This window comes from Branchiostoma floridae, chromosome 4 (assembly GCF_000003815.2).
Source record: "Branchiostoma floridae strain S238N-H82 chromosome 4, Bfl_VNyyK, whole genome shotgun sequence".
Taxonomy (NCBI): domain Eukaryota; kingdom Metazoa; phylum Chordata; class Leptocardii; order Amphioxiformes; family Branchiostomatidae; genus Branchiostoma; species Branchiostoma floridae.
Window position 1 is genome coordinate 11,215,187 of NC_049982.1, and position 22,107 is coordinate 11,237,293.

The window sequence follows — 22,107 nt, forward strand, 5'->3', positions numbered from 1 at the left end:
CGCCAATAAAACAAAACACTTCTAAAGGTTAAATCACCATCAAATATTCCTGTTTCCCCGGGGCGTGAGTGCAGTTAGTATTTGCTCTCGACTGTCTTATACCATATTGACATTTATTAAATGGAACGAAAATATCAGATACACTTCAGATATGAGAAAAATACGTCCCAGCATGTTATGTTCCTCCTTGCTTGCCTGACCGCAAATGAGGTAGAAAATCTAGAGGGATTTAACATTTTCACATGAACAATTTGTAACCTGTGCATTCTAGATACTAAATGACACGAAAGATGAAAGACCGGTTTCTGCTCAGCCAGCCGGAAAAATTGGACTTAAATTGGATCGCGTTTTACAACAGCGATGTTTCCACGTCCACACAAGTTTACTTCCCTAACTGATATGAAGTTTGTTATCTATCACACGACTTTCTCAAGACTTTTCTTGTCCCTTTCAATTGGATAGAGACATAGGTACCGCTGCATGTGCATGATGTGGCACACGAGAACAATAGAGGGGTGTGTAGAATTGGAGCATCCATTACACTTGCTTACAGACCACGTTTGTTTAATATAGCGTTGGCACAATACACACAGTCCAGTCTCGTGAGACGTAAGTTCAACACGCGATAATTCAACAACCAATTCACGATCGCGAGAGATCACGGTATCTTTTCTTTTTCCTGTCAGGTTGAATATACCAGTATGTTTATCATTCCATGGGTCACAAGACTTGTTACTTAAGCGCTGCCATTTTGTAGCCAGCAAAGCTTCAGCTGTCTCCATGTATATTCTGAAGTCGTTAAAGAAATACGAAGTCATCATAAATGATGTTGGTCGAACATGGCCATACTGTTTATAGAATCAATCTCTGGTGTTTATAAACACAAAGTGGTAAACATCTGTGTTGGCTCGACTAACAACAAACAATGGTAATGCATATGCATACGCAAGGCATGTTTTGCAAATCCTGGAACTGGGTGGCGATATTCCCGCCTTGTCCTAATATATTTGAAGCAAGGAGCTTTTAGCTTTTATCCTTGATTTGAAGCAACAAAAGATTTTCTATCAACAATTGGTTAGAACAGGCCAACAATTGGTTAGAACTTCAATGTCATATTCTATGACCCATTTGAGCATACATACATGAGTCAAAATACTTCATATTGAAACACAGATTTATTTCTTACATAACACTCGTTCATACTGCAATTCATTTGAACTAAATAAAAATAACAATATTTGGTGATAATATTTCCACTCTCTTCCACCTCGAAATACCTTATCTGGGTAATACGACGACCCGAACAAGTGATAGTTACTTACTAGACAATGTTTGTATTCACCGTAATTCAAGCTCCATTGAAAATGACCCACGCGCCCTGCACTAAACCAGACCACCAGTCCTCCTGTCATGGCTGTGCCCTGTCAAATTAACCCATGGCCTGGGTGCCACTTGTATGGGTAAGGTTACATCGACTGATCTGCTAAAGACGCGTAACTTACGCATCAGTACATATGGAAACAATGCCCAAACTACTGATCTATCTAATGATACATAAAGAAGCTGCAGTATAAGCTACATAACTTTGGAATGCTTTGAAGCATACTAGCAGTGCGTAACTTTTAGTTATACATATATAAAGATATACCCTATAACGATATGTGCATTTTTAAGGAATGCTTCCTCCAGAATGTTGTCTTTGGATGGCAGCTACGCACTAGGTAGTAGTGTCTGCCTTAAAAAAGTGCTAAGAAAACTTGGCGAAAGAGAACTGACACCTGTGCAACAGAAGTTTTCATCTCTTAAGTGTTTAAGTTTAGTGCTCTTCATATCCTTATTTGGTCTAAATGTTCCTAGTCACCACAGGTTAGAGCTCGTCGCGATTGTCGTGTTTGCTGTCGATCCTGTCGCAGAGACGACAGGCGGTCTCTGTCGGCTGCGGTACCTCCTCCATCCCCTCCCGCACCTGCGGCTGGTCCACCTGTCGGCTGGCGTACTCCCGGAATAGCCTCTCGTAGTAGCAGAAGATGCTGTTGGCCAGCAGGTTTTTCCTCGCGTATTCCCGGCCGTTTTCGGCGATCTGCCGAGCGTCGTCGTCGTTTCTCTTCGCCCATCGTATCTTCGGGACCAAGTCTGTGAGGTCCTTCCTGAAGGGAATATAATGCACGTACGGCTCCAGGTCGCTGTAGAAGTGTTCGTAGTACACAGACTCGTGCTTGAACACAGCGCTGTCCCCGGCCAGCAGGTACGGGAGGCGGTACGCGGCGACCGTGCCGTCAATGTTCAGCTGGTACTTATACTTAAAGAAGTCGAAGAAGGAGATATGCTGCACCTTCGGCCCGTACTTGGCTTCCTCGTCGCGAAAGAAGAAGAAGTTGGTGAGGGCGGCGTCGATGAGGTCGGGATACTTGCGGCCGAGGTCCACCAGGTTGAGCCTCTCCCTGCGGCTGTCCCTGCCGCGCCACAGCGCCTGCTCCGTCTTGTTCACCCACCTGGGGCCGGTGTTCCCCTGTACGGACAGCATGTCCAGACTCACCCTCCCCATGGTCTCCAGGGTGGACTCCGTCAGGTCGTAGGTGGGCATGACGATATCCCGTGTTTCCTCGGACCCGCACCACGACAAAATCGGCAGCGGCCCGTCTTTAACCTGTCTCTTCTCCAGCGGCCAGTCCCCGAGGTTCACGAAAAACTCAATGTCCGGGATCCGCACTTTCCGAGTTATGGAGTGCAACGTGGCGTCCATAAACATCTTAAACCCGGTGTGTTGTCCGTGACACTTCCGGTGGATTTTGTTGTCCTTGACCGTGTAGTGACAGAGACTGTGGTGGGTGCCGAACCGGTCCACAGCTTCCTTGGAGACCCGGTTTAGATTAATTTTGGGGAATATTTCTAGATCACGTTCGATCTGGGGAAAGGCCGAGGGGCACTGCATGTCGGCTTCCCACTTCTGGTGGTCCTGTTGGGGACAGTAGCAGTTCTCGTGGTACACGCGACCGGGCAGGAGGTAGGGAGAGTCCGCCACCGGTTCGTCCCCGCTGAACACCTCTATCTTCAGACCGTCATAACTATCGAACATTTTGTACCGTACGAGAAAAGTGCCGTCCTGTCGATCCAGTTTCTGCACCCACACACGGGCCCTGCCGCCGCCGGTAGGTGAGATGCTGACCCTGAACGCCTTGTCCCCGGGAGAGTAGGTGAAGTTCTCGCCATTAGTATCTGTAGCCTGGATGTAAAACCATCGCGCCGGGACCACGAAATTTGACTCAAGGCCGGGCCCCCATACGGTGCTCTTGCCGGGGCACACGACTCTCTCCCGCTCGTATCCCGTCACAGGGTCCCGTAAGGGGAGAACGCCCAGCACGATGCTTGCCAGCACGAGCGAGATGATCTCCGATCGTGAAAATCCCATGGTTTACAGTGGTATTCTGGCCGATTTGGGCCCTCCTGAACTGCAAACGATCAACCCCAGACTCAGACTGAAGTTTCTGGTTTCTTTCTTCCTGCTGTATCTAACCCCTGACCCCAGACAATACCAATTATCCAATAGGGGTCCTAACCCTGATAAACAATCAAACAAAACAATACTCAGCTACAACAGAAAACTTTGTAAATATCAATTATGCAGTTACAGTGTATAATTTTGTGTGAAAAATCTCAAACTCGAGATAAACTTTCTATGTAGAAAAATGTGTTTTCTACAACTCAATTCTATATGAACTCGCCTGACTTCCCCAGAGTTCTTTGCTGCAAGGCGGCACGTTGCGGATTTTTCCATATTTTCACGTGAGGAGGGGCCAAAATCTGCCTAAGATGAGCTGCTGTCCCGCCTTCATAGACCTCCCAGAGGAGGAACAGGTCTGTACTCATGATTTTCATAGTTATCTAGTCGCTACCTGTGCGGAAGTAAGTGTCCATACCCGTGGATCTGCTGCCCCCCTCCCCACTTTTTTTTATCTCCACATGTGTGCAGCATGGTACAGTATTTTGACATATGGAGACAAATAAATTCCACATGAACCACTTCAGAATATTTGGTCGGCACCTGTCAGGTTACTCAACTGCTACAAATGCGGAAATATTGTCCTCAAGCCGGGAGAAGAATTAAATTTGAAGCCATATATGTGCCAAAATGCTTGTCTTCTTTTTCTTCTTCCTGAGTTCCTCTTCATAAAAGTAGTTAATGTCTGAGAAGTCGCCTATCCCTAACCTTAAAATCCTGACCATAAGCCTAACAATATAGGTTAGATGAAAATAGTAATAGTGGTTTGAAGGCAGTTATATAAGATCTCTTAGTGGTAAAATGTTCTGATATTGTGATAAACCTGAAAATTAAGGTATCTGTATCTATATAGCCGGTATAACCGCCCTTCGGCGTAAGAGGGCCTGCATGCTCTTTTCCGTAAGGCGTAGGCAGGCCTTTTAATTTCCCGTAATTTGTAGGGAAGCTATTTTATTTCACGTAATTCGTAGTGAGGATGGAAAATTTACCGTAAAGCGTAGGCAGTGTATTTCACGTAAAGCGTAATGGAGCCTAAAATTTCACGTAAAGCGTAATCTAGCCTAAAAATCACCCGTAAATCGTAGCCTGGTCTCCCAAATTTCGTAAGTCGAAGGGTAGTCTACCAGTAAATTTAGCCCCTCAAAACACGGGAAATTGTGTTTCAGAGGATCAAGATTTCAAAATTTCGCCGGACCTCCCTTGCTACACATTTCACATTCGGTCATCGACATGGCAAAAATATGTATCGAGGGCCTAGCCCTCACCTTTTTTGTCGTTAATACGAATGGTATTGTAGTTAGCTAGCATAGTCTGGCAGCAAAATTTGCCTATGAAAATGCAGGAAATATCATTTTAGAGGTTCAAGATTTCAAAATTTCTATGGTCCTCCCGTTGCGCCGCCTTGTTCCTTTGGCGCTCTAAATGCTGAAAATATGTTGGGGATGTGTCAAACTCAAAGACCTGGTTTGCTAATACAAATGTCATTGAAGTAAGCTTAGTCTGTCAGCAAAATTTGTCCATAAAAATGCAGGAAATATCATTTTAGAGGGTCAAGATTTCAAAATTCCCTGCGCCGCCTCGCGCCTTCGGTGCTCGAGATGCTGAAAATATGTTGGGGGATATGACGTGTCAACCTCAAACACCATTTTTGCTGATAGAAATGTCAATAAATTTAGCTTTATATGATACCCATCAAATCAAAATTTTGTCTTAGAAAAACTCAGGACGTGGCATTTTAGGGGGTCAGCCCGGTCAGGATTTCAAAATTTTCCCGGACTTTCATTGCAACGCCTCACCCCTTCGGCGCTTGACATGGCAAAAATAAGTTGTGTTGCGTCACCCTCAAAAGCTTACACTGAACCCCTGGGAATCTTTACTCAGATATGCCATTTAACTTAGCTTTGTCTGCCAGCGAAAATTTACCCTCAAAATGCAGGAAATAGTGTTTCAGAGAGTCAAAAAAGACTCAAAATTTTAAATCTTCCCAGCGGAGCATGCCCCGCCTCTGTCGAGTGTTGCTAGCCTTCTAGAATTTAGCGTTACTCGTTGCCAGCCTTTCTGAATTCAGCGTAAAACGTTGCCGGCCTTCGTGAATTTAACGTAAAGCGTTGTCGACCGTCCCGAATTTAGCGTAAAGCGTTGTCAGGACCCCCCATGCAGACCCTGGCGTAACACACCAGCTTCGCAGGCATGCGGTGCGGCAGCAGCTGGTTATATTACACTGAACGATCCGTCACACCTAACTTCTGCACATCTATCTGCAAGCGTTCTTTAAAACTATCCAGAGAAGAGGCCCCTACTGTGCTTGGTGATAACAAGTTCCACTCTACGATAGTTCTGGGAAACTACGAATTTTTGAACACAGCAATCCTAGCTTGGTAACTCTGGTACTTGAAGTCATGGCTGTTTCTTGTTCTTTTTTGAGCTGGTATTAGATACTTATCAGTCGGTACGTCCACCAGCCTATTGGTCATTTTGTACATCATGCAAAGTCTGGACATTTTCCTTCTGTCATCAAGCGATGTCCACTGTAGATCTGTTTTCATTTTGGTAACACTAGCATCCCTGTTGTAGTTGTTTGTACAGAATCTGGCAGCTTGGTTCTGTACCCTTTCAAGTTTATCTTTGTCTTTCTTTGTATATGGATCCCATACTGTTGTAGCATATTCAAGGTTAGGTCTTACCAGTGACATGTATGCAAGTGATTTTACCCTGTCTTTTTATAAGTCATCCCGAAATATCAAGTCACCATATATGTAATGCATGTATATGATGGGGAGATTCGTGCCTCAAAGACCGTGTCTGTTGGCACTTAATGGTGCTTTTTTGTATACATGTTCAAGTATATGGAGTAGAGTGATTAAGAGTGTAGATTTGTCTGACTGCTTTGTGTTTCTAACATCACTATTATTGTGTTATACCCTGAGTATAAACTGCTTCTGGTGAACCCCACAGATAATAGAACTCAGGAAGTACCTGAAGACGACAGGTGCTGAGATCTCGGAGGAGAACTCGGGAGGGGAATGGATCACGGACCTGATGCAGGTCATCGATGCCACAGAAACGTGCTGGAAGTCAGCTGATGAAGCACGTGAGTTTGACAAGTACTCATCTTTATACTCATCTAAGCTGTAGATAGGTAGTAGCCTCCAAATGTGATATAGTTTTATCTGCTCAATGGGCAGCTGCAGGGGTGACAGTCTCTGTCTGCCATCCTGCAGCAAGATGATGGCGTGTATGCATCAGTAAACCCTAAAACTTATATAATATAAAAGTTAAAGTGATGAGAAACTTAACAATGAAATTACTTCTCTTATAGCCCTTCATTTCATGGCAACTTAGTCTTACTGGTCATTGCAGAAGACTTTTCAAAACATTTAAGTTGCCAGTCAACAAAATGTGTTACAAAAACCTTACTTTGAACAAAATCTGACTTTTTCCCCCCAGAGGTGGAGGGTTTCTTCACCAGTGTCCTGTCACTGGTCTTTATCGTCCCCACTGCCAAGATTGACGAGGTTGTCCTGTCCTTGTGTGAGAAGGTGGTGAAGGGAGGAGACAAGATGAAGGAGCTCAGGCTTAGAATGTAAGAGTGCTTTTATTTTCTCCTTAAGGAATCGCTGGTGCTCATATAGAAATAAAGAAGTTGGTCAAACTTCCCATCCATTGGTAACTTAGTTTGTGATAAACTGAATTCGGCATTAGCTTGATTTGATCAAATCTGTAGATATCACCAAAAAATTTTACAGCTATATTAGTAGCAGATCAAAAATGGCTTTTTTTGGAAAATTTTAATCAAATTTTATGAATGCCTGTATCTATCGTTCAAAGTTAGATTGATACTAGCTCTAGGTCTTACGGACTCTTACCCATCTTTGTTGGGAAGTCTGGTTATTAGCAACTTGTTGTTATATTTAAATTAAAAGTTTTGATATTTGTGATCATTTTTGTCCTAAGTTTGAAGTTTACCTGTGTTTCTTTTTCCAGCTTGAACAACTTGTACAACGGTGTTGATGAGAGGTCCCCTGTCAGGTACAATGTGTACTGCGCCATGGTCAAACTCGCAGGACAGACCAACAGTGTGGACTGTATCAACACCAACCTGGAGGAGGTACAGAAACAATGCCACTTGTTTGTTTTCTTCCCTTCAGCATGGAGTTGTAGAATAATTGTAAAAAATATGAATTTGATGACTAACACTTGATGGAAATCTATTTTCATAAGCTTAAAACGATGAGCGAGACAGAAAAAGATTGAAAGCTGGAGATAGCTCTGTCTGACCCCTCAACATGAAAACTGGTTGAAGTTTGTTACCTAACATTGCCCTAAATAAAGCCATGTGCAGAAGTGTTGAGTTTGTGTGTACACTGTGCTGCCTGCAGGTTCAGAAGTGGATGAAGCTGTGGAACCTGGACACAGAGAAGAGGGTGAACCTGCTCAGGCGACTGCTGGAGGCTTTCCTGGAGTGTAAACAAAGGTCTGCAACACAGATGGATTTTCTGTCAAGTTATCAGAATAAAAACATCTTTCATGATAAAATGTGTTGGTGTAAAATTTTTTGACCCTCGCGAAGTTTGTTAATATGTTAGTGTTTAATGTGATTTTAATGTGATCAAAAAGTTGATAACGGTGTAAATGCTAAATTTAAATTTATTCTGCTAAGGGAGCCATGGATTTTAAATATTCAAACATACACAGTGTCTACAAGTTGTTATGGGGAAACTGCTTCCATCTATAGAAATAAGACTGCCTTTGTTCAAGTGTAAACAATGAGAGTTCATGCTGTTGTTATTGTACATGTTCCCAGTGAAACTGCCAGTAAGGCCATGGTGGAGCTGTTGAGAAGTTACACAGAGGACAACGCCTCTCAGGCCAGGGACGATGCACACAGGTGGGTCTTTAGGGCACTGTACAGGAACAAGGTTCGTTAGTGGCAGACCACACTTGTTAAGCATGTAATCTTATTCAACGACACAAATTGATTTGAAATTATGAGATCAGTGATACCCAAATGGACTAGTGTCAATGTTGTGCCACACTAACGAAGAACATCTAACATTTATCACTAAAATATACAAGTTATCAGTGCGTAGTAAGCACCATGGAATACCTGTATAGGTCCTTAAAGGTACAAGGCAGTAACAATGGAACACCTGTGATATTTATGATATTCCCACTGTACAGGTGTATAGTACATCACCTGGCCCAGAAGGACATGTACCTGGTGGACCACCTGCTGGTTCTCAAACCCATCAAGTTTCTGGAGGGAGAACTCATCCATGATGTAAGTGCTATAGTCAGAATACCATACTAAAAGTTAAATATTCAGGAGATGTTTATAGCAGTGTGCTATGAAATGATTGAAGTGAAGAGAATGCAAAAGATTTCCGAAGAAATTCTTTATACCAGGTGTGCCTTTAATTTCTTTTATTGAATGGCCCATGACTAAGCTTATCAATGAAAGAATTCTTGTTAACAGGAACATTGAGGATGAATCTAATAGGTTTAATGTAGTTTCAAAATCTAGATTCTTTAGAAGTATGTTTTAATGATGGTTCCATATTAACTGTGTGTCCATCACAGCTGCTGACCATATTTGTAAGAGGGAGTCTTCACAACTACATGGAGTTCTGCAAGTCCAACCCAGACTATATTGAAAAGCTTGGTAAGAAGTATACACAAGTCTGTGTATTGTTGCCCTGGGGTGATTTGTTGTGTATCTGTTGTAATGTATCAACACTGCACAGATATGAAATTTGTGGGTTTTGTACATCCTGGGAAGGCTGTCATCATATATTACAGGATATACAGGTACATTGCACATGTTGTCAAGTATAGCTATACCACACAATTGAATTTCTTACATTTCTAAAACTCTGAAAGTACAGAGCTTCACCGAGTGGCTAGTCTTGGGCTCCGTACCAGTACTGAAACCATGAAAATTGATTTGGTACATGTCCAAAATACAGGATAATGAAGTAGACGTACATTACTGATATAAATCAACATCAAGTATATGCTTATTTTGTGACTAAAGATGCGTAAGTCCTACCACAAAGATGAAAATTTAGCACTGGAAAAGATGCCAAGCTGAAACTTAAAATCAGAGCTATCTTTGAAACTAAAATGTTTTAGTTTTCATCTCCCAACTTCATGGTCTCATGCGACACCAAACGTAACTGAAGTGACACCTACAGGCAGCATAACTAATGAAGAACAGATCTTTCAGCCGGGGAGTTTTTTTCAGGTACAGATACAGATACAGATCTGGACATGTACATGTACGTTAACCTCTCTACCTGTACCTGAACTTGCACCAGATGTTCTGTTTAGGTACACAGCCCTAGGCTAGGCTTATTGAAGATTTTCCACTGTCTTACAACACAAAAATTAGCTTACCTCGAATTTTCAGTCGCGCTTCCGTCGACCTTCTTCAGGAGTGATGATTCAGTTACTCTGATCACGTGACTTAGAGACACGTGATTCGAGTAACGAATCATAAATGCCCGGCAAGCGATATCGGCCCCCGTCTCTGTTGAGTGTCTAGGCTAGGCTAGTGGACACAAGATCGAAATGTCACAGTTTCTATTCCTGGCTAAATGTTGTATCCTTGAGAAAGGCACTTAACTCAACTTTTCCTCACTCCAGACAGATGTCAAATGGGTAGCTGGGTGGGGGAGATGATGAAGAAAATGAAGATAATGAAAGGATGGGCTCTGCCTTCCAACACAATGCAGTAATTTGACAACCCACTGATCCTCAGCATCAAAGCCTATGTGACCTTTACCTTACCAATAATGTTCTGTGTTCTGACATTTGACCATTGAAATTCCCCATCATGTTGTAGGTCTGTCCCATGAGCTGTGTATAGAGAAGATGCGTTTCCTGACGTTCCTGTCAATGGCCTCTGACAACAAGGAGATCATGTTTGATACGATGGAGCAACAACTCAACCTGACAGCAGACGAGGTGGAGGCATTCCTCATCGATGGTGACTATTGTTCTCAGCTTTTTGTGCCTGCTGAATGCCTTGGGTTTTAGTGGGAGCATTTTGTTTTGTATTGCATTCGTTATGGATCCATTTCTTCTTGTATTCTTAAGTTCTTTTGGATGAAAGTGGGACAGATTGTAGATATTTGCTTATTTCCCATCATTAAACCTGAAGAAAAAGTAGAAGTACAAGGAAAAGTTTAATGCGAAGGAAAATCGAACAAAAGGAAAGAAAAAAAGGAAAATACCCATCTGACATGACTGGAGATGTTCTCTATGATACATAGCACTATATTGAAATGTATTAATTCAAATGAATTAATAGTATTAATTTTCCCCAGTCGTGCGTACTCAACTGGTGCAGGCGTCCATCGACCAGATCCAGCGTAAGATCGTTATCCGCTGGTCGCAGCACCGCACGTTCGGCCGGCAGCAGTGGCAGCAGTTACGCGACATGTTGGAGCGGTGGAGGGAAAACCTGGGCACGGTCCGGAACAACCTCCAGCAACTCACTCCGGCGTCGTAGAGCATAGCATATAGCAGGGTAGAGATCACAACTGCCGGTAGAGATCACAATCAGAGTCTTTGATTGGGATGCAGGGAATATGTGAGGGCAGTCTCCCTTTTATAAATCCTAAATTTCAAGTCAATCCATTAATGAAAAGTGACATGAATCAAAGTTGAGAAGTTCTGTCACTGTTAAGGGAATATCCTAAAAGTTGCAGACTCTGATAGGGATTTCTACCAGCAGAATTGGAATGTCTGCCCCGACACGTACATGGCACAAATGGGGCTTGAGATGTCTGTGTAAAAGAAGTGATATCTGTACATGTGATGATGTCATTCTGTATTACACCAGGCCTGACACAGCGAGGGTTAAAAGCAGGCATGATTATGAGGGAGGGTTGTGTGAAAAAGTCTGCACCATTTCCATCAGGTCAACAATCAAAATATGTACAATTTTTGGCAACTGTTTTCTGCACTATTTGGAAAACATTATGTCCATAGATTCCCCATTTTTGGTTTAAAGTACCATCTATTGAATTCAATACACGTGTTACTGTTGTATCTACATTAACCTTACAAGCTTACAACTAGGTCCAGTACTATTTGGATGATACTAAACTGTGGTAAGCATTATTATTTTACTGAAAATTTAACCAACAGATACATATATTTAGACTATTTGTATGGTATTCAGACATCACAGTTCTAAAATAGCTCCAGATTGTATTGTGCTCATGACAAATTGCCTACGAATATGTTAGTCATTTAATTGTTGTTTGGACTATGGCAATACAATTTCTTTGCTGTGAAACCAATGTACATGTATGGGCAAAAATTACACTTCTGGTAACTGAATAACTGCCTGATGTAGTCATTTATTGTAGCATATCAAAAGTTGAAGAAATGAGAGAACCACAATGTTTCATTGTGGTTGCTAAATGTAATGCAGTCATGTAGGCCTTTTGTTGTTTTAGGGTATTTCATGTGAATATTTTGTTAGAATGTTGCTGCTGAAATTTCCAAATGAAATATCTGTTATCCTGCCTTGTAAAACCAAGATCTGAGATGGGGCTTGGGGCTTGGGGACAGTCTGCCATAGCAGCCTACGCTATACATGTAGTATAATGAAATGAATACATGTACATATCATGTGTATGACATGGACAAGAATCTCTTCAGGAAGAAACCAAGAAAATTCAAATTTGAGTCGGAAAGATTGCCGAGAGTTTGAGGTAGAAAATTGGTTATGCTTTGGTAGGGTACGATTTTGTTTACATTGCATCCGAATTGGTAAAGCAAATGCCCCAGCTTCATCTTGTAGAACCATATCTGCAGTACTGCTGATGGTCGCCATGGGATGCTTTTGCAGTCGGCCCATCTGGGTGAAATCATTACACCGGCTTACAACATGGTGGAAGGTCCACAAAGGGTTTTGGATGCAATTTCGGCATGTAATCCAACAATTCTTAAGAGAGAATTGTATCATTTCGTGCCCTATACAGTAACTGTATTTTGAGAATGATACGTCAGACAATATTATATTAGATAGCTTCTTCACAAAAGAGAGATTGTATGCATAAAGGTTAGGAGATTTTTCAACATTCCACTACGTATCACCAGATCTGTAAAACCTGTGTCGTCATTGTTAGAGCGCATTGTCCTTAATCAATTCAATGATTTGTTTCATGTCATGTCTTTAGAAATTACAGTATTATTTATTCTTTGATATTTTGGAGGCTGACTGGGGCGAGGAGAGATACACGACATCGATGTCGACAATGGCTCCTCGATAGTGCCGCTCTTCATAGATAATCTAAGCTTGCGTCTCTTTGGAGGTCGTTTTTCTTTAAAAGTACTTTAAAATAGACCCCAAAAAACACTGATACTAGTACTTTGAAATTGACACCTCAAGAACATGATGCAAAGCAGAAACACTTCGAATCCTCTGAAATGAAATGGGTTGTGATGCTTCTTTCTATCAACTTGATATTCTGCAAAGGTCTCAAACACCAACAGGTGAACGTAAACATAAAATATCTTGATTGGCCCAACACTGCCCATGGGCATACAGGTATGCACATAATGTTGTTAGACTACAGTGCTTACTTCTGTCTATGATTCACCGGACTACTTCAGGAAACAAAGTCTGTACGTGCACATGAGGTGGAGCTAGAGTGTTTTCGAATTATAGACGATCGAGTCGGAACGAGACGGCACATATCAGGTGAGAGGTTTATTTTATGTCGTGTGAAATGCCTTAACATTGTTAAGGTCAAAATCTTTTGCCAAAATGATCATTTCGATAGCAGTACAGTTGTCAACACCTAGGTAAGAAGGAAAGCGTGTGTTTGTTTTAGCCCCAATGATATTTTACGTGTACACCGGTGTCCTCGAGCTGAGCAGCAGAAAGTTCCGGCATATTTTGTCACGGTGGCAGTCGAGGTGTGATATTGTCGTTTCTAAACTGAATAGTAATGCCCTGCGCATACATTCTTAAACATTCCAATATCACTGAATCCTACACGGCAACATTTGCAATAAGCAAATATTTTTACGATAATCCGTTAAAAAGTCTCGTCTTACTATCATAGTTTTAGTAATGACGTCATTTAGAACAGTTTTGACATAAATCACAATCACTGCCTTTCCATAACGATCTACTATGTAGCATGCTACAAGCTGATCTCATTTACTTCTGAGTAGGCAAAAAAAATGGGCGCTGCAGTGTGACAAGCAAAGTGGTTACGCCTGTTTTTGTTCTTTTTCTACCAGCTGGCCACCATGGTCCACACAAGAACAATGTCTTGTCTGTTAGTGCTTTCGCTCGCTGTCCTGACCAGAGTTGTGGCTGCCCTTGACTGCGCACCCCAGTGCCGATGTTACGGTAACACCACCGACTGCAGCCACGGTGTCCTTACGGAGTTTCCTCGGATTCAACTCATACCCTCTTCTACAGAAATCCTTCTGATGAATTATAATCGGATTTCAGAGGTGAGACGTAGTCCTCGGCTTCCTAACCTACTGGAACTGAACCTGGAAGATAACTCCATCACTGGCTTAACACGCCTCGGAATTTTCATTCACAATCCCAACCTTCAGGTTCTCCGGTTAGGAGGGAACGTGATCTCTACTGTACCCGCTTCGGCTTTCCTTTGGCTGAGCCAACTTGTGAGACTTTTCTTAAATAGAAATACCATCGAAACAATAACTGCGTTTGGAAGTAATTCCTTCGTTGGCAGCTTGAAGATGCTCGACTTACAGGACAACAAGCTCACCTCCATCGGCATCGGGACTTTCACGGGAGTCTCGCTTCTTACGGAGCTCAACCTCTCGTCTAATAACATCTCAACGATAGAAGACGGGAGCTTCAGTCACCTCAAGGAGCTACGCGTCCTGTACCTGCATTCAAATCATATCGGCGCGTTGAACGATGCAACCTTCCTGGGGATGCCAGCCTTGACTCGTCTGACCTTGGGCCACAACAAGATTCAGACTCTGCCTGATATGACCTTCACCGGCTCCACAAACCTGGAGTTTCTGGACCTGTCATTTAACGACATCTCCACAGTCCCGCGGACAGCGTTCTCTGGACTGTACAATCTTACCACATTGCTCCTGGACAGGAACAACATCAGCTCTATCGAGGACGGAGCGTTTGGTGACCTGGTCAAGCTGCAGTCGTTGGTCCTGAGAGACAATGCGCTACACAACATGTCGGCATCGACTTTCACCACTCCGGACCTATTGGTGAGCCATATCATTCTCACGACCTTGTTCCGTTTGATAAAATTCTTCATTTTCAGAAAGCACTGATTAAAACGCTTAAGTAAAAAATAAGATTATCAGAGAATAAAGAGCACATCTGGCCGTTCCAGGAGCTGGACCTGGCTGAGAACAGTCTCGCGGCTGTCCGGAGGGAGGATTTCGCCAGGCTGACAAAACTGAAGTATCTTCATCTGCATGTGAGTTGATTAATAATAGCACAGTCGTGAATTTCCGTTTCGTTGTTGTGTTCAATGATCAGAGCAGCCCGGCCGGTGTTGCAAAACCTCTCATTGTCACGGCCTCACGGGCCTTTAGTGGAATGGCTGCTAGAAGACTAGTGTGATTTAGTCAGGCAAAGAGAAACCTTAAATACAAGTTGATTTTCAATTGGATTTTGATGTAGCTTTTGTTAAGTATTTTTTCTCCCCAGTTGTTTTCACAATGAAATAAGGCATAACTTTACTTCGCGAAGGCATAAGTTAATTCATACATGTAGCACATTGAGTTAACATGTTATATTGAACCTTTCCACTAAGCCTGCTGCTATTTGATGATCGGGTTTGTACATGGCAATATAATCATTAAGTAGCTGTTCTTGTAGGGTTTTTTTTGCTTTATACGAAACCTAATCTACATGTATTTCGGTAGCAACATCAAAATTACACCAGTTCATAACTATCTTCATATCATAAGTTCCTTTCACGACTTTCCTTCTTGACTTGTTTGTATAACCCCGTACAGGGTAACGTCATCACACGTGTGGAGGACGGCTCATTCGCCAATCTTAACAACCTTCTTGTGCTGGAAATTTTTGGGAACCGTCTGACTAGTGTGTCAGCTGCAACATTTGAAGGTACACAATAGACGCTTTCAACGGTTAGGAACAATGAAACAAGCTATAATTACCCTCTATAGATTACAATCATGTGCAGTTTTAAACGGCAAACCTTACATACCGACCACATACCGATCTGTATGTAAGGTTTGTACATAATTATGTATTAGTAGTAACCTACGTTGCCAACTGGTGTCAAGGCATTGGTCAGCAGAAGGTAATGGACCCTTGATAGAAGAAAAACGGGGTGTTCCTCGCTGTTTTCTTGTTGTTTGAATATAAGGCATGACCTTGAGATGTCAAATTGCTGTTTACATGTTTGAGACGACAGTGGTAAAACCAGTCCATGCCAAGGCTGGGAGAGAAACACGTGACTTAAGGTTTTATCACTGTCATCGGGTCAAGGGTTGTCGGTGGTGCTTACCTTACCTTACCTTAGGCCTACAGACTCACTGGATGCAAGCCTTTCATCTAAATAAACATTTTAAAAAATAGGTTTCCTTTTCTCTGAGCCTATATTTCTTAGCTCAGTTTGTACTGAACGGTTATAACTTTTTTTCTTGATAGCACTTTGTGTAGGGAGCAAGTAATTAGATTTTATAAGTGACGAAGAAATCACATTTAGATACTTCCATATGCTCTACTATATACAGATCGATAGCAGATGATATGCAATTATTATGTGTAACAAATTTACCAGTAACGTTTGATACAATATGAGCTATATAGTGTGATTGGGAAGAAACAGACCTATGCTACTCTGACACACACATGGGATGCTGATAGTATACATGATTATCCCTCAGGCCTGGTATCTGTGGAACACATAGGCATGGGAGGCAGTAACAGTATTGAGAGCTTTCCTGACGACACGTTCTGGCACCTTCCGAAGCTCGCTAGTTTAGGCCTACTCGGCCTCCCACTCGTGAGCATCAGTGACGCTGTGCTGTCACCCCTACAAAGCTTAAAAAGTGTAAGTAACCCATTCTCCAAGTAGAGGTTGGTTCGCGGAGATATCTGTATCTATATAGCCGGTATAACCGCCCTTCGGCGTAACACACCAGCTTCGCAGGCGCTAGGCACACGGTGCGGCAGCAGCTGGTTATATTACACTGAACGATCCGTCACACCTAACTTGTGCACATCTATCGATATAATAGTGTCCGCGTCCCAACCTCTGATTGGAGAACATAAGTAACCCAGAAAACCAATTCAATGTATTGTATTTATTGTAGCAGCTTCAGTGATAATAATAGCACACCGTTTTACGATTCATAACTTTTTTTTACCAATGCTACCTTGCCAGAATGTTTAGACCAGAATTTAAGAACACTGATGTCCCGGTTACATAACGCTGTATCTTTTCTTGTGGCTGCAATAGCTCTATTGCCGTGTGGGTTGTCATTGTTACGCGTGCTGGGGACGAATCGACAAGCTTTGGTACAAATCGATATACAGTGATTTGTAGGGCGCAAGAAACAAATTGATATAGGCATGCCGGGCGTTTCCTAATCTCGCTCCCTTTGTCCGCCTTTGCAGATTGCTTTATCAGGCTCCAGTCTGAGGTCTGTACCGGCTCTGCCCGTTTCCTTGGAGTCACTAACGATACAGAACAATAGCCAGATGCTGAGGGAAATCCGCTTGGGAGATTTCACAACGCTTCCCCGATCAGGTATGGGAGATGCCGTTGGATGATGACATATTTAGAAAAATCTTTACAAGCTCAGTCTGCTATATAGAGCCCGCTGTATATATATAGAACAACTGGCTTTGTTTTTTACCAACATCATGATGATTCTAGATTCAGATGAAAAACTTGATGTCTACTCTCTATGCAGAGTTTGACGGGGCAAATTGTGACCTTCTTTTCATATGCCCCGTTTTCTTTCCTCCCTCCTCAACAAGTGTGGTATTGGTGTCTATAGCTTCCTAATACCCCCCTCACATTAGGCGAAAATCGATCGAACGACGACTCTGCGAGCTCTAAATTACGAGGAGGCATGACTCTGACGGGAAGGGGGAACTCTGCCATTTCTTCGTCGGCATCACGGTCATGCCTCTTTGTAATTAAGAGTTCGCAGACTCGTCTTTCGATCGATTTTCGCCTAATGTGTGTGTGGGGGGGGGGGTATTAGCAGACTTCTTAGATGATCGTCGTTTGTACGTTTTTTTTTTTTCTTCTTTTTTTTTTGAGGAGGGAGGGGGTGCTCCAAGAAGTCTAGATGTTTACAGGTTTCTGCTCTCATTGTCTCTGTCTTCAGGTACAGGAAATCACCTCCCACTCCCAAACCTGGTCACCTTAAACCTTCAGAATTCTGGACTGCAAAGGATCCACCCGTTTGCTTTCGCGACGTTACCGGCATTGAGAGATCTAGATCTGTCCAGGTATTCGCCACGTCAATAACAATATACAGTATACATGTATATTGCGTATAAACTGTATAAGAAACAATATATCTGCCCAGGTATTCACCACTTCAATACCAATATTCAATACGTATTGTGTATTTATAAAGGAAAACAATTGTATAGTCAGATTAGTCTTAGCATGCCAAGTAACGTACATTTCTCAACATAGCATGCTTCATTTGATACGAAACCAAACTATGAAATACAGCATACGGTGAAAATTGTTTTCTGCTACGCTGTAATCGGAAAGGAAGAAGAAATACATGTGTATTTTTGCAGCAATGACTTCCAAAGCATTTCCTCAGTTGATCCGGACGCATTCGGTAACCTGACGACTCTGCTAACTCTGAAGATTGACAGAGTGACGACCTGGTCACCGCGTATGTATAACGTATATCACGATGTCGTAAATTCTGTAGGTTCTGTGAGTAGTGGTCTAGAGTGATCTGCGCTTCTTACATATGTCGTTAAACGAACTTGAAAAAAGAAAAGTTTGTCGGCAAAATGTCTAATTCGACAAAGCGCTGTTATGATATATCAAAATAATGTCTGACGGCTTCTTAATTTACCCATATATTTCTGATGTTTGTTTGTTGTCTAAGAATTGATTGATCATGTGACATTCTGCTGTGAACACATGTACAGGTGTATTTCGGCATCTCCCTTGCCTCCAAACCGTAACCTTGGGAACATGGTTCACCTGCAACTGTGACGTGCTCGATCTCGGGAAATGGATAAACCAAACGGGTAATTTTGTTCTCCCCTTAACATCAATAAAGATACACAAATGTGTCAGTGTGTCTGTCTGTCTGTCTCTGTTTCCGGATTTTTGTCGACAGCATAACTCAAGAACCTCTTAATGGATTACGATAACTGTAAATTCTTAGTTTTTTGGTGACAGGTTGTGATGTGTGGAAAAAGTGGTGTATGTTTGGACTCCCTAGCACCTTGCTCTGGAACTGCAGAGGATTTTTTGTCAGAATGTTCCAAGGACAATAACTGAACAAAACAAAGCCGAATATCCATGATATTTTTTTTATTTTTGAGTGTAGACTCTCTTACAAACTTCCATTGTATGGTAACGTTATCTGTTTTTTTTCTATTGCAGTCGTGAACTTCGAACCAAGTCCACCAACCTGTAGGAGTCCAAGCAGGTTGCGAGGGCGTTACCTGGAAACCCTACGCGAAGAGGACGTAGGGGGGACGTGTCCAACGACAACCGTTCCACCGGCAACAGAACCCGCGGTGCAGATCTGGTAAATGTTACACAGTTTACAAATTTACTTCTTTTGTTCAGGTTAAGCTCAAAATCCCCCAAAATGAACTGCCTAAGTGCTCAAATCAAGGATGGCCAATTAATTGCACCTCGTATCAGGCAACATGGTCCTTAAATTAATTTCTTCAGTGTCTTCAGCTCCGTGCCAATAAAAGTACATGTAACAACATTCATAAATGATGTAACATCATGTCTTACACCATGTCTTATACCATGACTTTTTACGTATGACCGGAGAGAAGAAAGACTGCCTTTCCTAAGGACACAATGTCAAACCATGAATACAGAAATTGAACCCTTGATCCCTTGCTCTCGTGTCCTCTAGCCTAGCTACGGCCATTCAATGCAATGGACATCTGCAGTTACAGTCCTTCAAGTAACCACGTGCACCCTCTATTTACACGATGCAGAGTCTGAATATTGACACACCAACGAATGACATATGATGATTGCTTTCTGTCTGTACGTGGAAAGTTAACGTGCTGTTTTATCTTTGCACAGCCCAACAACCTCTCCATCACCAACGATGGCACCTCCTTCCCAAGGTTCTTCCTCCGTGGCAACTCCAAAGTCGCCTGTTTCAGCTTCTACAATTGTAGGACAAACAGGCCCGTGTGTTGGCCCATCGGGCGTCACGGTACAGAATGTAAAAGACTCTCGTGCTGAGGTTAAATGGGCCCATGGTGGAAGTCCGGATCTGACAGGATTCGCTATTCAATACAAACCCATAGGAGAGAACTCATGGAGCACAACACAACAGGTTCATTTGACCAGCCGTTCCTACCGCATATGGGACCTTCTCCCTAATACCCCCTACATAGCCTGCGTGATTGTTTTCTGCAATGATGTCAAGCTCATGGAACCAGAAGTATCCCATTGTCAGCATTTCACAACGGGAAAGGCAGCGCCTGTGTCACAAACAGCAGCCGGTGGGCTGCCACAAGCAGCAGTTGTGGGCCTGGCCGTCGGAGTGCCCCTGTCACTCATCATCCTGGGGCTGGTGGGCGTCATCTTCCTGAAGATGAAAGGACGCTCCTCTCCCAGTCACGTGGACGGACGCGCGGCCGATCAACCTCACCAACAGGTATTTTCATATGTTGTGTTTTAGTACAGTTTCCGTAGTTTCCGGTAATGACAACTTTAGTCTCTGACGTATCCACTCTTGGGTTTATGTGTAGTTTGCGGCCCAAGGCGTCAACTTGTCAACCCAACAAAATTACTGTCAGGCGCGGTTTTAAAGCCCGACGCGTTTTAAAACTATGATCGACCAGACGCCAGCCAAACCAAGCAGACACAACGTGAAGCAATATTATCGGGTTAGAAATTCGACTTCTTGGGCCGCAAACTACAGCTATGCCGCCGGGGCAGGTAGACGACGTCGGAGATCGTCAACGCAGGTAACGTTAACTTTACCGGGTTAGAAAGTGAGAAAGTGGGCATCTTCGGCCATAAACTACACACAACCCCATTGTTGTCCTGCTGGGCCAACCGTGTTCAGCTGGCCGCTAACGCGTGGCCGTGTCACACTGCAGGACGGGCCGGCCGACTCAGCGGAAGCTCACCGTGATGCCACAGTCGATCCTCCATACAACAAAATCAACGACGATCGGCGCCCAAGTCAGGAGAACCCCTACATGAACCCCGAGCCCCTGACAGGACGAGGAGCCTCCAGCATAACAAGTTGCTATCTTGAGTTACCTGGTGTGAACAACACTCAAGAATCAATTGCGATGACCGACAACGTCTACAACAAAGTCAATGATACCGGCTCTGAACAAGAACCAAGTGCGTCGCAGGACGAGGACAATGTTTATATCAGTATCGTCGGCTAGTGAGGAGCTCTTGTAGATGCTTACTTGATATCGATATGAAAAAAAAATCTTTATGATCTTTATGGTTCTCTGATCTGTTATGGGGAGAACCGGCGCTTGCTTCATGCCAATAATACTATTATATATATAATAATAATATTATCTAGCATCGTGCCATGTAATGCTGATAAAGGCAACATTGAAAATGATTTGGTGTCTCAATATGTATGCATAAATCTTGAAGATTAGCATAAACATTATGTCATATTTGATGGAATTCTTTTGATCTATTTTTGGCTCAAAGTTGGTCATCATACAACGGACACAATGGGCTACAATTTACACGACACTGTATATTAAGGTTTTCTTTGAAACAAATGCATTCTGAGTAATACACACTTATCCATGGAAAAGTAACTTGTAGTTTAATTGGTCTAACTTTGTAATGGTACATAAGAGATATATTGTAAATTCCGACCATTTCACAATGTTATGTTGCTAAGGTGAAATAACTGGTCTGCTTTCTGTTTCATGGACATATTTTACGACATGGCATGGATTAACAGAGTACTGAACACCAATCAGTACGGCGATAATTTGCAACTTACTGTTGTAAATGCCGAGGAAACCTACAATGTTTGCGAAAAATGCAGAAAATGTGATCTTAAGATTATCATTGCCTCGTTCAATCAAGGACGTTCTATCAAACGTCCTTGGTTCAATACAATGACGTCAACGGCCAACACATAACGATGTTCGCCATGTGGTAGGGTGTGTACTGGGACTGTACTTTGCGTCACACTATGTGCCTTTACCTTTAAATTCCCTTTTCCTTTTTTGGTAATCTTTTTAAAGAACTGCTAGACTCATTGTTTGTTAACGTTGGTATCTCATAAACATATACTAGTAGTTTTAGACTTCACATCTATAGTACTTCACTGAAGTTTTAGACTCCATTATCCTAGAGTATCTCCATTTAAATGTTAACTAGTTAAGTATTGTCAAGTATTGTGGATTC

At 42.6% G+C, this 22,107-nt stretch overlaps 4 protein-coding genes across 4 annotated transcripts; 3 read left to right on the forward strand and 1 right to left on the reverse strand.

Annotated features, from left to right (window-relative positions):
- Positions 1-1,156: 1,156 nt before the first annotated feature.
- LOC118413932 (protein O-glucosyltransferase 2-like) lies at positions 1,157-3,528 on the reverse strand. The gene has a single exon (XM_035817596.1). The coding sequence runs from the start codon at positions 3,407-3,409 to the stop codon at positions 1,868-1,870; it is 1,542 nt and encodes a 513-aa protein (XP_035673489.1). The 5' UTR covers positions 3,410-3,528; the 3' UTR covers positions 1,157-1,867.
- Positions 3,529-3,674: 146 nt separating this feature from the next.
- Positions 3,675-11,168, forward strand: LOC118413949 (eukaryotic translation initiation factor 3 subunit M-like). Its single transcript, XM_035817624.1, has 10 exons — positions 3,675-3,855; positions 6,455-6,590; positions 6,947-7,082; positions 7,484-7,607; positions 7,879-7,973; positions 8,304-8,387; positions 8,681-8,780; positions 9,080-9,161; positions 10,344-10,487; positions 10,828-11,168. The coding sequence occupies exons 1-10, from the start codon at positions 3,811-3,813 to the stop codon at positions 11,010-11,012; spliced, it is 1,131 nt and encodes a 376-aa protein (XP_035673517.1). The 5' UTR covers positions 3,675-3,810; the 3' UTR covers positions 11,013-11,168.
- An 867-nt stretch (positions 11,169-12,035) lies between these two features.
- On the forward strand, positions 12,036-15,627 carry LOC118413947 (leucine-rich repeat-containing protein 15-like). The gene is made up of 4 exons (XM_035817622.1): positions 12,036-13,217; positions 13,766-14,740; positions 14,869-14,955; positions 15,500-15,627. The coding sequence occupies exons 2-4, from the start codon at positions 13,775-13,777 to the stop codon at positions 15,620-15,622; spliced, it is 1,176 nt and encodes a 391-aa protein (XP_035673515.1). The 5' UTR covers positions 12,036-13,217; positions 13,766-13,774; the 3' UTR covers positions 15,623-15,627.
- Positions 15,628-16,404: 777 nt separating this feature from the next.
- On the forward strand, positions 16,405-21,858 carry LOC118413930. The gene is made up of 8 exons (XM_035817594.1): positions 16,405-16,566; positions 17,133-17,265; positions 17,855-17,978; positions 18,282-18,382; positions 18,648-18,749; positions 19,111-19,258; positions 19,780-20,362; positions 20,811-21,858. Exons 1-8 carry the CDS (start codon positions 16,426-16,428, stop codon positions 21,108-21,110), a joined length of 1,632 nt encoding a protein of 543 aa, XP_035673487.1. The 5' UTR covers positions 16,405-16,425; the 3' UTR covers positions 21,111-21,858.
- Positions 21,859-22,107: the final 249 nt, after the last annotated feature.